Raw genomic sequence first — 15911 nt, forward strand, 5'->3', positions numbered from 1 at the left:
TTTTAACTTATAAATTAAAAGTAAAATACGAATTGAAAATGATAAATAAGATTAATAAATAGAATAGGAATGACTAAAAGTCCAAAGTCGAAAGTTGAGAAACACAAAGAATAAAATAAAATAAAGAAAAAGTATACTGACTCCGAAAGAGAGGGAAAAAGTAATTAAAAAAAGACGTACACAATTAATTTTCTTTTTTTCTTTTAAAAAAACAGGAACATTCTGGCTGTGTTCTCCGTTTTCCAATAAATAACGAATATTCATTGGGAGTACCCATAATTCATTCCAGAAAGCTGAAAGGCTAAAGCAAATCTTGACTGAAAAAATTAATGGAGAAAATGGAAGGAGTTGAAGAATTCTTGAAGAAATGCAAAGAATCTGGTGATGCAGCGTATACTGAACTACGATCACTTCTTGAAAAGTTGGAGGATCCTAAAACTAGAGTTGATGCGCGAAGATTCTTCTCCTTGCTGCAGAAACATTTTCAATCTCTTGCTCTTTCTCCGGAGGATTGTTTCGATGCTTACCATTTCAAAATCAATGACGTTCATTTGGAGCATTCTTCAGGTATTGTTTTGTGTTTTATTTGATTTTTTATGAATTTGATTTGATTTGAATTGAACTTGAGATTTCATTTGCATGATTATTAGGACTGATTTATTGGTTTATATAGCTGATTTCAATTTCTAGTTGTTTCACGATTTGATTGCATTTTATCCATATATTGAAATACTGATTTTTTTTGTTGTTTTTGTTAATTTTTATTTGAAGTTGTGTAAAATCCTTAAACAAACGACTAATGAGTGGATTATTGTTATGGATTAATGAATTGACAATTATGATGAATGAATGTATAAACTTGAAATTATGATTTTGACCAATACGATGAGATTGAGTTGAGCTCAAATGCTTGGAAACCAAAAACAAAATTGAAATTTACTTATGGCTATATTAAGTATCAAAGAATCAGAAGTTAGGTAGTATTTTGATGATTTCTTTTGATACATGACGACGCCATGAATACTGCCAAGACAATCACGCTCAGTTATGACTGATAAGATATTATTCCGTCTTCTATGGCATGTGCTTTCGTATATAAACTACTAAAAAGCTGATAGAGTATAATACTCCCTCCTATTGATTTAAAGTGTCTCATTTACTTTATGCACTCTATCCAATGCACTTATTTATGTATAATTAAAAATTATAAAAAGTTAGTTTTAATAATCTTTACATCAAAACGAATCAAATAAGATCCCACATGACTATGTTTTAACTTATAGATTAAAAATAAAATGTAATTTAAGAGTGATAGATGAATGGTGTCCCAAAAGTAAATGGGACACCTAAGAGAATATGAGGGAGTATATTGTAATTGTGTATATTGTAAAGTATATTTTTTATGCTGTAATCGATGTAAAAGTGTTTTATCTATGCCTATTCATTGGTAGAGTTCGAAATTTATTTTTGATATACTTTAATTGTGTATTTTTTATACATCGACCCCATATTTTTTAGATCAATGATTTAACATTATCGTTGTTATTATATAGTTGAGTTCCCATGGGAGTGATTGTTTAGTTACTTCCTTTAGTTCATATGACTTTAATTTGTACAATTTAACAATAAACACTTGGCATGTTTTGTTCTCATCTACTTGGGCAATTCTGAGTAAAACATAATAGGTAGAAACATGTGTTAATAAGTTTGTCAAAAATAATCGGGAAAATCAACTTAAGCTAAAGTAAGTTGATCAAAATAAGATAGTTCAACAGATCTCAATTGAAGATAGTGAAGCCTAGAATCTGTGCCTGTTATCTCATAGATTGAACTAAATGATCTACTCATCATAGTGAATAGTGTAATGGTACAATCATAGAATACTAAGAGTTTGTGTATTTTTTTTAGCATAGTAGTGCAAGAGTGAATTGTTTAGTCCATTTAGTTACTCTCTACCTGGAAAGACTTGAAAATTGAAAGGAAATTATATTCAGTTAGTTGAGCTTAAGAATTTGTGATAGCTAGTTGGTTGAGTATTTTATGTCAAATATCAATTTTATTTATTGAGCTAAGGTTCAAAAATGAGTTTAAAAATCTGATTATCCTGATCTCGTTGTCAAAACTTCTTATTTGTGAGTAGCCTTGGTTTTAGGTTCTAAAACAACAAAATCACCAAAATCTTAATCCTAAAAGATTATGGTCAACTATACGAACCAATAAATAGTTCCAGTGGTCGTTCACAATCCATATGAATTCTACTTGTCATATTCATATCAATTTTCTACAAACTAGATCCATCATATCCTTTTAGCTTCAACCCAAATGACTTCTTTGCCCTCAAATACCTTGAGTTTCAAATTTCTATCTACCGCTAATACCTCGTCTTTGCACATGCCCAAATCTTCTAAACGATTCTCTTTCACCTTCTTCTCATTAGTTGCAACTCCCATACCCCTTATATATTCATTTCAAATTCGATCTCTCAAGGTATGCTTGTTCATGTATCGAAGCGTTCACATTTACGCTAATCCGATTTATTGGCCTTCTCATTCAACTTACCCTTAAGATTTAGGGGCATACTTCGATACATAACATTCTAATAGTCGCTCTCTACTTTTGCTTCCCAAACTTAATTCAATGAGCCACGTCTTGTTGGATATTCACTTTACTTTAGAATATGGACACAAACTACTTGAAGCATCCACTTATAGCGATTTCTTTCTTTTCCAACTTTATAGTGTCTACTTATATCATTTGCTTTAAAGTGACATTTTATGTATTTTGTCTTACCTTAACTAATTTAAATCCTTGTGACTTGAACTCTTGTCTCCATCATTCTAACTTAAAATTTACGCCATTTGCGGTCTCATCTACCAAAATAAACAATATAAACCATGGAACGTCTCGTTGGAACTATTGAGCTATCTAACTAGGACGATTTGAAAAAGTAGAGACCTTAGGGCTAAACCTTAGTAAAGGCCAACTCTTCTCATGTCTTAACATTTTTCTTCACTTGATACATATCTTGCACTATATTGATGTATATCTTGGGAATACCCTTCTTTGTCAATGTCTACCAAAGTACTTTTCTTGATAACTTATCGTATGTCTTTTTTAAGTGAATGAAAACCATAACTAAGAAATTTTTTTCATATGCCTTGGATTTAGGTAGATAAGAAAAAAATTAGTGTTTGACATTATTGCTTATGAAATGTTGTAGTTATTGCCCTTGTACTAAAAAGGGATATGTTTTGTGTGAGACAAAACCATTAATATTATAATCTGTGTTATAGCCGAAGAGAATAATTTATTGTAATAAGTTGATGCCTTTTTGTTGTTTGTTCCTAAATTTCTACCTTGTCTTTGTTCTTATCTACCCTTTTTGCTGTAAGTAGCATTATATGATGGTATAACTTCACTGAAATCATCCAAAAATAACGAGCAGTAGAAGATTTCTTTTTATACTACATTGTATTGTATGGCTTTCAATTGTAAAAATGTTAAAAGTTGTAACTATTAATTATACTTATTATGTTCAGCATTGTTTGTAGTTGGAAAAACCAGACTATAACTTATTGATTGATATGACTTCAAAATGGCAAAAGGGAATAGAACATGAAATTCATAGCTGTCCAACTTTTTAGCATATTTGATGTGATAGTGCAACCTTTTGTGGTTATAAACTCCAAATCATCTGTTGGCTGAGGAACTTATGGTGGATTTTCAGGGCTTCAGAAAAGGAAAAAGTTAACAATGCTGGTAATTCCTAGCATTTTTATGCCAGAAGATTGGTCTTTCACATTTTATGAAGGGTTGAATAGGCATCCTGAATCCATTTATAAGGATAAGGTAGTAGCTGAGCTTGGGTGTGGAAATGGATGGATAACTATTGCTATTGCTGAAAAATGGTCGCCTTCAAAGGTTCATTACATTTACTTGAATTTTTGTGATTGTATGTTTTCCATTTTGTAACTCATGTGTATGAGTATATGGAAGGGTGATTCACTTTTAGTTTTTGTCAAGGCCGAACTAAGTTCTTAAATTGATGTTAACAGGTGTATGGCCTGGATATAAATCCTAGAGCTGTAAAGATTTCATGGATTAACCTATACTTAAATGCGTTGGATGAGAATGGCCAACCCATTTATGACGCAGAGAAGAAGACTCTACTGGACAGAGTGGAATTTCATGAATCTGACCTTCTTGCTTATTGTAGAGACAACAATATAATGCTTGAAAGGATTGTTGGCTGCATACCACAGGTGAAGATATATTCAAAGTTTTGGTCTTGTCATTTCCTTTATGATCATGAAATAATTCTGCCTATCGCATTCTGGCTGAATGATTTTCTTCTGCAGATTCTTAATCCTAATCCAGATGCGATGACCAAAATGATCACAGAAAATGCAAGTGAAGAGTTTCTCTATTCTCTCAGCAACTATTGTGCGCTGCAGGTTAGGGGACCTCTATTTGTATACTTTAATGGTATATTCATTAGAGCTCTATCAACTTACTGAGTCATACAAACTATCCACATTGTAATAGATCAATTACATACTGTGGTTATTAATACTTAAAGTGATAGTGAATTTTGTTTGGAAAGTAGAGACTAGAGACTAGAGACGATGGCTAGTGGCTACATCAGGAAATTTTGATTTGTAATATCAGGAAATTTTGATTTGTAAAGTTGAGATTTCTTGTATTTTGGTGATGATAAAATTGGAAAATTTTCTTTTTGCCTCTCTATTGAATCTATTTGATAGGTTATCCCATTTAAGTTTATGCATGAGCTCTTTTACCTTTTTTTTTCTTACATATTTATCTCCTCGTCAAATAATTTTGATCTTCTTTAATTGTAAAATTAGAAAAATAAAGTTAATGTATCATTGGCTTCGTCCCTTATTTCGATAGAGCCAAAGATCTATAGTTATTTAGTTTTGCATATAGTAAAATGACTCATTAATTATTTGTGCTTCTTATTTATGCAAAGTTGTAAATGACCTTTACTACCAAAGGTCAATTGGGAACCAGTAACAAGTTTATAATAAGGGTAAGGTTGCGTACATCCGACCCTCCCAAACCCACCTTGAGAGGGAGCCACTTAATGACATTGGGGCAATGAAATATTGTTGTTGTATCTTTTATTGATTTTTCATCATTGATGAAGGGTGAGACTGTCTCTTGTCATTCATTTTGTTTGCATTTTTTGTTCTAGAATAAAAATGAAACAGATTGAACGTGAACTTGATATGTAAAGCATTTTTCTGTAGCATTTCTCAGTGCTTGTTGTAGATATTTTATTGGCCTAGGACATCGTTGTAACATGAAGTACTGGTTGTAATGGAATTCTGATGTGTTATTCTTGAATATGGATCACTCTGACAGTATAGTGACTCGCTCCCTTTTGTCTTTCTGTTTGGCTTCAAATCTAGGGTTTTGTTGAAGATCAATTTGGCTTAGGTTTAATTGCAAGGGCAGTTGAGGAGGGAATTGCAGTTATTAAACCCACTGGGATTATGATTTTTAACATGGGAGGCAGACCAGGACAAGCTGTTTGCAGACGTCTGTTTGAACGTCGCGGTTTTCATGTTAATAAGATTTGGCAAACAAAAGTTGTTCAGGTAAGTTAAACACCAAATCAGTATATGATAATTATGATTTACGAACTGTAGATTTATCTTTGGCTGATTTTATAGGCAACGGATACAGATATATCAGCTTTGGTTGAGATCGAAAAGAACAGCCCACACCGCTTTGAATTCTTCATGGGACTCACAGGAGATCGACCTATTTGTGCTCGAACAGCATGGGCTTATGGGAAAGTTGGAGGCTGTATCTCTCATTCTATTTCTGTTTACAGTTGTCAACTTCGTCAACCTAACCAGGTCAATATTCTCTTTTCCTTGTTTTACATGCAATATATTATCTAAACTGGACCCTGTAAATTATTGTAGTCTGTGATGTAATGACAGGTGAAGACTATTTTTGAGTTTTTGAGAGATGGCTTTAAAGATATAAATAACTCTTTGGATTTGTCCTTTCACGATGATGCTGTAGCTGATGAAAAGATTCCATTTCTTGCATATCTTGCAAGTGCTCTTAAAGAGAATTCATACCATCCTTTTGAGTCACCAGCTGGTAGTAGACGCTTCCGAGATCTTGTAGCAGGATTCATGAAAACGTACCATCACGTTCCATTAACTGCCAAGGTATGAATAGTTGGCAGACAGGCCTCTGCTTGTGTTTGTTGCTGAAGTTTATGCTTAGGGCATTTTGTTCCCTTTTTTGTATTTTCCTTTTATTCTGGCTTCTGTTACAATGACTAGGATGTAATATATATTACAAATTTTATCTTTAACTGCAATGTTTGCTGTATCTTCTTCAATTAGTAAATCTATTTTATCTGTCATAACAGTTAGTTACATGTCTAAAAAATTTTAAGAGCTGCTGTTCATACCATAAGTTTTTTATATTCTAAAAGAGCCAGGTGTTATCTAAAGCCTTCTTGTATAATCTTTGACTATGATTTTAGTATTTCGAAGTTTCACTCTTCAGTGGTTTTTTTGTAACTTCTTCTTTCTTTTGCAGAATGTGGTTGTATTCCCTTCAAGGACTGCAGCAATTGAGAATGCTTTACGGTTGTTTTCTCCAAATCTTGCTATTGTAGATGAGCATTTGACCCGACACCTTCCTAGGCAATGGATGACTTCTTTGTCAATTGAGGTATAGCCTAAATCCAATGACGTATCTGGTTTGTCTGTACTATTTGTAACATGTTTACATGTAAGATGATGTTACTTATTTTAAACTTTAGTTGTACTCGGGTATGCGATGTACTATTTCTAGGTTTAATTATTCTTTTCCCTCTCTTCCAACTTTTAGGGTTACTAGGGGTAGTATTAGTGGCACATCTGAGAATTTGAGGTATAGGGGGACCTTAATTATTACCAAAAGACGACGTTTTAGTATACTGCAAAGTATAGAAGCATGATTGCATTGTATTTTTTGGAGCTTGCATACATTTAGGGATAAACTTCGAAGTGAAAACATAAAAAGGATTTAGGGAGTTGCATATATTGAAGAAAAGATGAAAGAGAATCAATTAAGATGGTTTGGACGTGTGCAATGACAGGGTATCGATGAACTTTTAAGGAAGATAAAAACTTGAATCTTGGGAGATTAAAAAAGATGGTGAGGAAGACTGAAGATGACTTGGAGCGATGAAGTAGAAAAATTTATGGAGTTAGATTTACAGGTTGAGATGATAGAAATTCGAAATGGATGGAGAAGGAGAGTTCAATTGAACAACCATTGAAACTGGTCTATTTATTTATGTAGTCAACCCACATCTTTTGGGATTCAGACTTTGACACTTTTGTATCAAAAATTGTGTACTATGCTTACTAGTGCTTAAAATATGGATGTTAATCATTTGTTGTAATCTAATAATGTAATTTAACATTTTTCCATGCTGTTGGGATTAAAGTTTTGTCATTGTTATGCAACATTTCTCAGCCTATATTTCCTTCCCACTTAAGCAAGATTTTGTGGCTTAGATCTTTGAAACCTTAAGATTTTATAATAAAAGGGCTTTTCAATTGATCTTTGATTAAAATCGTTATTAGCAATTTCACATAAGTAGAAGCACATATGATTTAATGAACCTTTTTACTATCATTGTTATTTATCTTAGTTTGAAAAGGTGTAAGGCGCACCATGGTGGTTATAGAGCCTAGGCACAAGGCACAAGGGGAGAGTGCAAGTTTTATGTAGGCATTGTGTAACTTTTGGCCTTTGGCTAGAAAACTTATAAAACAATTATAGAACATATTTGATACTCATTATAGTATGATCTTCATATTATGGTTGTACAAAAGATCTAAAACATTTGTTCATCAAGCTAAGCTATTACTATAGTGCAAAATACCATAAGAAGGCACATAAATGATAAAACTATATTTCATATGTCTAATGTTTCTCTTCTACTTTTTAGATATAGGAAGCAAAAGAAAATGAAAAACTTATAAGAGAATAAAAATGAAAAATCTAGAAGAAAATAGACAAATAGATTGAAGAAGAGGGAAACTAAAAGAAAAACTTTCAAGAATATTATAGAAAATAACCAACAAAGTAGAGACACTATCAAAGAAAAGGAAAATTGAAAGAAGAGAAACTAGAATATATATTATCGAAGAAGGCATAGGATGAGAATATAGATGAAATTCTATAAGAGGGATGAAAAAAGAGGAAACATCTACAAGAAAGAAGATACAAAAATTGAAAAAGAATAAAGAAGGGACCTAGTTGTGTGGAGGCCCTCGGAAAGAAGTCCGCAAAGTCGTAAAATTATAAGCAAATTCTTATTTGTCCCTTTCCTCTTTTTCTCTATTTATAAACAATAAGCAAATCCTTCTTCCTTTTCCTTCTTTCTCTTTAAAGAAGACTTCTTTTGTGACAAAGCGTATATCTTGCAAAAGGCGCAAAGCGCAAAAAGCGTAGAAGGAACAAAAGTGCGTGCCATTTGAGCTTAGATTAAGAATTTTTTAAACTTTGTTATAATCTTAAACCAAAGAGGTGTAATTCTTTGGCTCCATCGAGAATGAATGTCGAATTCACTTGATGTAATGAAAGGGCAATCTAGTGCACAAAGTAGGCTTGACGAATGAGGTGTAACATAGAAAAACCTTACTATGTATTTCTACAAGAGGCTGTTTTCAGGATTCAAACTCGTAATCTTTCATTCACAGTGACACTTGATACGCTATTGCTCTTACTAAATATAATAAGATATGGAAAATATTTAATACTGAAAGGCTAATTTGGAAATTCCAACATTCCATTACCCCAATGCCATTAAGTGTCTCCCACCTAGGGTAAGGTTTGGGAGGGTCGGACGTACGCAATCTTACCCATGTTAACGATTAAACTAACAAAGACGTCGTTTCAAATTGACTCATGGTAGCATATATCATGTGCAACTTCACATAAATAAGAAGTGCACATAATTTAATGATTCATTTTACTTTAGTCCACTATAATCCGAAACCAAAGAACTATAAATCTTTCACCCCATCAAATAATGGACACATTAATTGCATAGCTTAAATAATTTCTTCAACAACTGGAAAAACCCCAAATTTATTAAGTAATGGTTGAATCCATTCATTGGCTTAAGAACAATAAAATGCGGGTGTCTTTATGATTGTGGACTTTGTGGTAAATGTCGCAGATGCAGATGTTCGCAGGCACCGATCGTTTTGCATATATTGCAATGTGAATTGTTAATTGAAAAAGATCGTAATAATTCAAATTTTCTAACCTTTTAGAACTAAATACATACTAAAAAAGATTACAATGACTAATATATTAGAATAACATTTATAATGGTGTTATTCCATGCTAAATCACAATTTACGTAGCAGAATTCTGTTAAATGATAAGCTCAAAATCCGTCACAAGTGACCATTATTTAAGGGAACAACCTCATTCGTAAGCATTGCACTATTATTATTAGGTTTATAAATTAGCTGTACATGGTAGTCATGGAAAAATTGATATAAGACTTTTTAGGATTATATTAAAGCGAAAAAATTTGGTAATAGCCTTAAAACATAGTATCTTCTTCTTTATCTCTCTCTTTTCCTTAGTTTTGAAAGCACATATGGGGCGTGCCTAGTCTTAGGGTGCACCCAAGCGTAAAAAAAAATTGTTTATACTCCAAGCGAAGCATACCGGAAGAGTCTCAATAGAAATAACCCTTGCGCCTCGCAACAATCACCTTTTTTACAACTAAGCTCTTTTATATCTAATAGGATAGGATATGCCTACTCTTCAATCTTAGCATACACAATATAGTGCAAAATATGGTTTCGGTCGCGATTATGATATCGGTTACGAAACAACGTCCATATGTTTTAACGGTTGCCTTAGCCTATATTTAGATTGCGGTACACTCAATAACTATTACTATACGGTCACATTATGGGGGTATAATCTATATTCTGCATTATGATACATATCTCAACTACCCCCATCTTCCTATTACCCGAATAAATATTTTTTACCCTCTATTACATTAAGTAACTTACACGTCCATTTGCAATAAGCCAAAGATTTATACTTACCTTGATTTTATGTTATTGCACACAATTATAGTAAAAAGGTGATGCCATATATGGTTGTCGGCTGGCGAGAGTACAAGAAACGTGATCAAGCTGCAGTTTGATTTTTTTATTATTGTCGGATGACCTTTTTGATATGGTGTTTTTTCTTTCAAAATTTTTAAGTTTCTTCCTCTTGTGTCGTTCTTGCTCTTTCTTTTGTATTTGGCGCTTCTTAGTATAATATGTATATATTATGGTGCTCTATGTTGCATGAGCCTTCTTTAAAATGATGTGTGCATAGAGCCAAGCCGCCGAGGTGAGTATTTTTGGATGACAAGAAACATTATTATTTTGAAAACCTTTACATCGCGGCCGTTGCGAACTTGCGATGCGATGTGGCCTTGTTTTTACTCTATGATTTGGTTTTTTTGCTGTGCGATGTGTGCAAGTTCTGCTCTCACTTTGACTTCCATTGATCGTATTACACCCAGAATCATTATTTTGAAAACCTTTATAGCGCGGCCGTTGCGATGTGATGCGGCCTTGTTTTTATTCTATGATTTGGTTTCTTTGCTGTGCGATGTATGGGAGTTCTGCTCTCACTTTGACTTCCTTTGATCATATAACACCTAGAATCATTTTCTAGGGAATATCAATGTCTCAATCTGATGCAACATTGATTTAGTATTTCTTTAGCATCATATCATAAAAAAATTCGCCTAAAAGGTTGTGAGATATTTGAACTGTTACATTGGTACATTGCAGAAGAGAGACTCTTGTCACGCTTCAGAAGATGTGGTTACAGTTATTGAGGCTCCACGTCAGTCTGATCTGATGGTTGAGTTGATTAAGAAACTTAAACCTCAGGTCGTGGTTACTGGCATGGAAAACTTTGAGGCTGTTACCAGTACAGCCTTCGAGAATTTATTGGATGTCACAAGAGAAATTGGTTCACGCCTTTTCTTAGACATATCTGACCACTTTGAGCTGTCAAGCCTTCCTAGTTCCAATGGTGTCCTGAAATATCTTGCTGGCAATTCTCTACCTTCACATGCTGCCATTGTCTGTGGTCTTGTGAAGAATCAGGTAAGATCAGATAACATTCTTTTTAGAATATAATGCTTGCATTCATTGGATATCATATTCGAAATTCCTTCATTCCAGACATTTGAATTTGAGTGTTATTTGTCGCTCATGATATTATGTTTAATATTTTCATCCAGGTTTATACAGATCTTGAAGTAGCGTTTGTGATTTCAGAAGACGAAACTATTTTTCAGGCTCTAGCAAGAACAGTTGAACTTCTTGAAGGAAATACTTCATTGATTAGTCAAAACTATTATGGCTGTCTTTTCAATGAACTCCTTTCATTTCAGCTAGCTGATCGACATCAACGTGCAGTGGTTTGTTACTCATGCCTCAGTGTGATATAATCTGAAAGTTGATTTGTTTCATTAGCTTTTACAAGCTGAAGTATGAATATTTGTCAGTTGAATTTCTTCACCAAATCAACTTGCCAAAGTTTTCCTTCACTATGTTACCCACAATTTTGATATCATTAGTTTATTAAATGCTAGATAAGTGTAATACTTGAGTTCATCGAATTTCGAGGATGGGCTAGTTTAGGTGCTGCTTGTGGAAAACGTCTTTTGGTGGACCTAGTGGTGTCCGGCCAAGGAAAGCTGAACCTAAGTGCCGCATAACTGCATCATAGTCATATATGGGCAAACCTTACTAGAACTGAGCTGAAATTGTTAGAACCAAAGTTCTGGGTTGTTACTTATACAATTAGAACTTAGCCTTAGGGATGTAAATTGAATTGGTGGTATGGAACTTTCCTTGTCCTATTCTGGAGAGGAACATCATAGGAGTACTAGAACTGAGCTGAAAGCGTGAAACTGTTAAAACCATAGTTCTGGGTTGTTACTTATACAATTAGAACTTAGCCTTAGGGATGTAAATTGAATTGGTGGTATGGAACTTTTCTTGGTCCTATTCTGGAGAGGAAACATGATAGGAGTTTGATGTTTGAACGCAAGTCTAGCTTGAATCTGTAAGGAATTTAGTCCATTAGAAATTAACTAATGTAACGAACAATTTTAATTGAACTTGTTATGTTAAGACTTTTGAACCAATAGAGCTTCTTTCTGTCCAATGAAATCTAACTCAAGTTGTGAATTTTTGCATCATTAGCTACTGGGGCATAGGAGCACAAACATAAAATGCAAATGTATAAAGTTCTATCCTTCTGTATCTCATGTCTAAAAAATATTCCTTTTTCTAGGTTCTAGTTGATTGTAGAGAACATTCTATTGGTTGTCTAGACTAATTTGGTTGTCTAGACTATCAAATCAGATTTGTATTCTACGTATCATAAAAACCTTAATTACCTACATAATCATATTGGTACCTATGATAGTTATGTACTAGTATCACTGGATGAGTTTGCTTATCTTGTGAACTTTTATACATGTATCCCAGAGAGAATGTGATAAGAACAGTTCCAATGGACTGATTGGGTTTGCCAGCTCTGCTATCTCAGTCTTCAGCAATTCCGAGCTGTCGATAAATGGAGGAGACAACACTTCCCTAATTCACATGGACGTTGATCAAAGTTTCTTGTCATTGCCCTTACCTGTAAAAGCTGCTATTTTTGAGAGTTTTGCTCGGCAGAACCTGTCCGAGTCTGAGACAGATGTGACAAGCGGCATCAAGAAATTTATCAAGAGCAAATACGGTTTCCCAACGAACAAGAGCACAGATTTCTTGTACTCTGACTATTGCTTGGGTCTATTTAACAAGCTGCTGCTTTGCTGTATTCAAGAAGGTGGCACATTTTGCTTTCCTGCTGGATGTAACGGGAACTATGTAGCTGCTGCAAGGTTCATGAAAGCCAATATTGTTAGTATTGCGACACAGGCTGATGCTGGGTTTAAATTAACTAAGGATGTACTGAACAAGGCACTGGAGTCCGTCAATAAACCATGGGTGTATATTTCTGGCCCTACTACTAACCCAACTGGATTGTTGTACAGCAATCAGGAAATTGAAGAACTATTATCTGTATGTGCGAATTTTGGTGCAAGGGTTCTGATTGACACATCTTTCTCAGGGTTAGAATTTGACACCGACAATTGGGATACCTGGAATTTGGAGCCCACTTTAACAAAGCTCTATTCCTCTGCCAATGCATCTTTCCGTGTTTCTCTCCTTGGAGGTCTGTCACTGGAGATGCTTACTGGAGGGCTGACCTTCGCATTCCTAGCTGTGGATCAGTGTCTATTTTCTGAGACAACTAATGGTTTTGCTGGTCTAACCAAACCTCATAGTACTACCAGATATGCTATGAAGAAGTTGTTGGCTCAGGCTGAACAAGAAACTGGTAACCTTTCTAAATTCGTTACAGAACATAAGGAGGTCCTGAAAAATAGGTCTCAGCGCTTGAGAGAGGTAATTGCTGCTAACCTAAGCATATGGCTTAATTCTTTTCGGCATTACTACCTTTTTAGCATATGTCAAAAAACTTATTCTAGTCATACTGCATAAATTAAAAGTTTTTGGCAGGGGTATACATTTTGATAAATAAGTACTTCAATTTGCTGGCTCTTAAATTGTTGCATAAGGCTATATTGTGCTTAGCCACAGTAAACTTTTATATTTAGATTTATATCATGATAGGCAAAGTAAAATGCTTCACAATGACAAAACTGTCCTTGGCTTCTTAGTTGTTCGGTTTTAGTAAGTAGTTTATGTTCTTCCAGTTTCCATTTTTTATTTTTTTGAAAATTCCCTGCAACTTCCATTCATTTATATCAAGAGAAGCCAAGGTAATGAGACCTTAGGAGATAGGGTCCATACAAACTTTTTCATTAGCATCGCCCGCTTCCCACCAAGCCACCAAATGAGCAGCGGTATTGCTGCTTCTACCAATATGATTGCCAAAGAAGCTTACAAATTGGAATTTAAAGGACTTAATAGGCATAAATGAGAAAAATCGGGGAAAAGCCACAAGACTCATTCGTGATTTCAGCAATGGTTGTCATGAAATCACCCTCCAAGTGAATGTGAGTATAACCTAGTCAGTGAGCAAGCTCCATTCCATAATCCATATAGTGCTGCTGCCGCCTCACTGGTGGTCAGTCCCAACTGGCGTCTACCCATGTGACTCCCATTGTCAGTACAATGCCTTCATTGTTTCGAATATCCACTCCAAGTCCCCTAGTAAAGTCGTGCGCTACATTTGCGTCAAAGCTTACCTTGACCCATCCCTCCTCTGGTGGACACCAAGACTGCCTATTGTTTTGAACATGGATCACCTTAAAACCACTAAGATTAAGTTTATTGAGGCCTATGACTATTAATTTTCCCATTTCATCACGCTGTTATTTGAGTTTATTGAGGATGGCTATTGGCTAATCTCAGAAACCCTATACACAAGTTTTTTAAAAGTCGAGAAGCGCGTAATTGTGCAATTAGGTTTCAAAATCTCTTGGTTAACTCTTCTATGAAAATGTGAGATGGAAATATCATTTTTTTTCCTCTGATGTACCATTGTAATCCCTTCCTGTAACTATATGTTCATAGAATTTCATCATTTTTTAAAAATCTAGCTACTAATTTGATCTACTTTTTGTCTCGATGTGCAGACGTTGCAGAAGTGTGGATGGGAAGTGCTTCCATCCCAAGGTGGCGTCTCTATGGTAGCCAAGCCTATAACTTATATTGGGAAGCATGTTAAAGTTGGCAATGCAGCTAGTCAAACAGTTGAGCTTACAGATGCTACGATTCGAGAAGCCATTTTAGCAGCCAACGGTTTATGCATTAATAGTGGCTCTTGGTCTGGAATTCCCGGTTACTGTCGCTTCACCATTGCTTTACAAGAAGATGAATTTGAGCAAGCATTGGACTGCATCACCAAATTCAAGGATCTATTGGCTTAAATTGTACTATGATTGTATTAATTGTATTCCTTAGCTCTCAATAATCTTCAAAATCTGTACTAATTTTTTTGCACCAAAAGCAATACATATAGTGTGTATTGCATGACTTAGTTGTCATGCTTATGTTTTGGTGCAAATATTTGCTTCCTTGGATGAAATTCCAAGTGAGAAGAATCCATCAATGTAATGGTTCATACATAATGATCCACTTTGATTTATAAGGTGAACATATTCTCTATGTTATTTTTACTTCTATGTGCTTTAAATATTTGCTCAATATTTTGTCCCTTTACTATTATTGTGTTTTTATTTTATTTTGTGTCGTTTATCGGTTTTTCTCAATATAATTTTAACAACCCGTCCAAAGGACTAAAAATAATCTCGTCTAGTACAACGATAATAATCCAATCCTATATCATCTTGACCAACAAATTAAATCATCTATAAAATTGAAAGGAAAAGAACATAGAAAATAATACCATGAGGTCCACGACAATGAGAAGAATGACCAGGGGAGAAATATATTTTAGAGAGTATACTTTTTGACAACTAAAAATATTAATTAATAATATCATATATATTACACTAAACTATAAAATATTACAATTTCTTTTTGATGCAATTCTACGGGAACCAAGAGAGATAGAAGTGTTCATTCGAGTTATCTGGTTAATTTCGGATAAGATATTTTGGGTTGATTTATACTCCCTCCCTCCCATTCAAAATGTCCCATATATACTTTTGCACATTTTCCAATGCATTTATTCAATGCTTAATATACGTTATTATACATAACGAAATATTATAAAGAATTGATATTAATAATCTTTGCATTGAGATGAATCAAACAAGATCTCATTTAACTACG

General features: G+C 34.1%; 1 protein-coding gene across 1 annotated transcript; it reads left to right on the forward strand.

Annotated features, from left to right (window-relative positions):
* The first annotated feature begins 186 nt into the window (after window positions 1–186).
* LOC130820729 (methionine S-methyltransferase) lies at window positions 187–15292 on the forward strand. The gene is made up of 12 exons (XM_057686221.1): window positions 187–567; window positions 3728–3921; window positions 4056–4262; window positions 4359–4454; window positions 5433–5621; window positions 5697–5885; window positions 5973–6209; window positions 6589–6723; window positions 10869–11189; window positions 11327–11506; window positions 12585–13553; window positions 14750–15292. Exons 1-12 carry the CDS (start codon window positions 330–332, stop codon window positions 15041–15043), a joined length of 3249 nt encoding a protein of 1082 aa, XP_057542204.1. The 5' UTR covers window positions 187–329; the 3' UTR covers window positions 15044–15292.
* The last annotated feature ends 619 nt before the right edge of the window (window positions 15293–15911 follow it).

The sequence above is a fragment of the Amaranthus tricolor genome, chromosome 8, assembly GCF_026212465.1.
Source record: "Amaranthus tricolor cultivar Red isolate AtriRed21 chromosome 8, ASM2621246v1, whole genome shotgun sequence".
Lineage (NCBI taxonomy): Eukaryota > Viridiplantae > Streptophyta > Magnoliopsida > Caryophyllales > Amaranthaceae > Amaranthus > Amaranthus tricolor.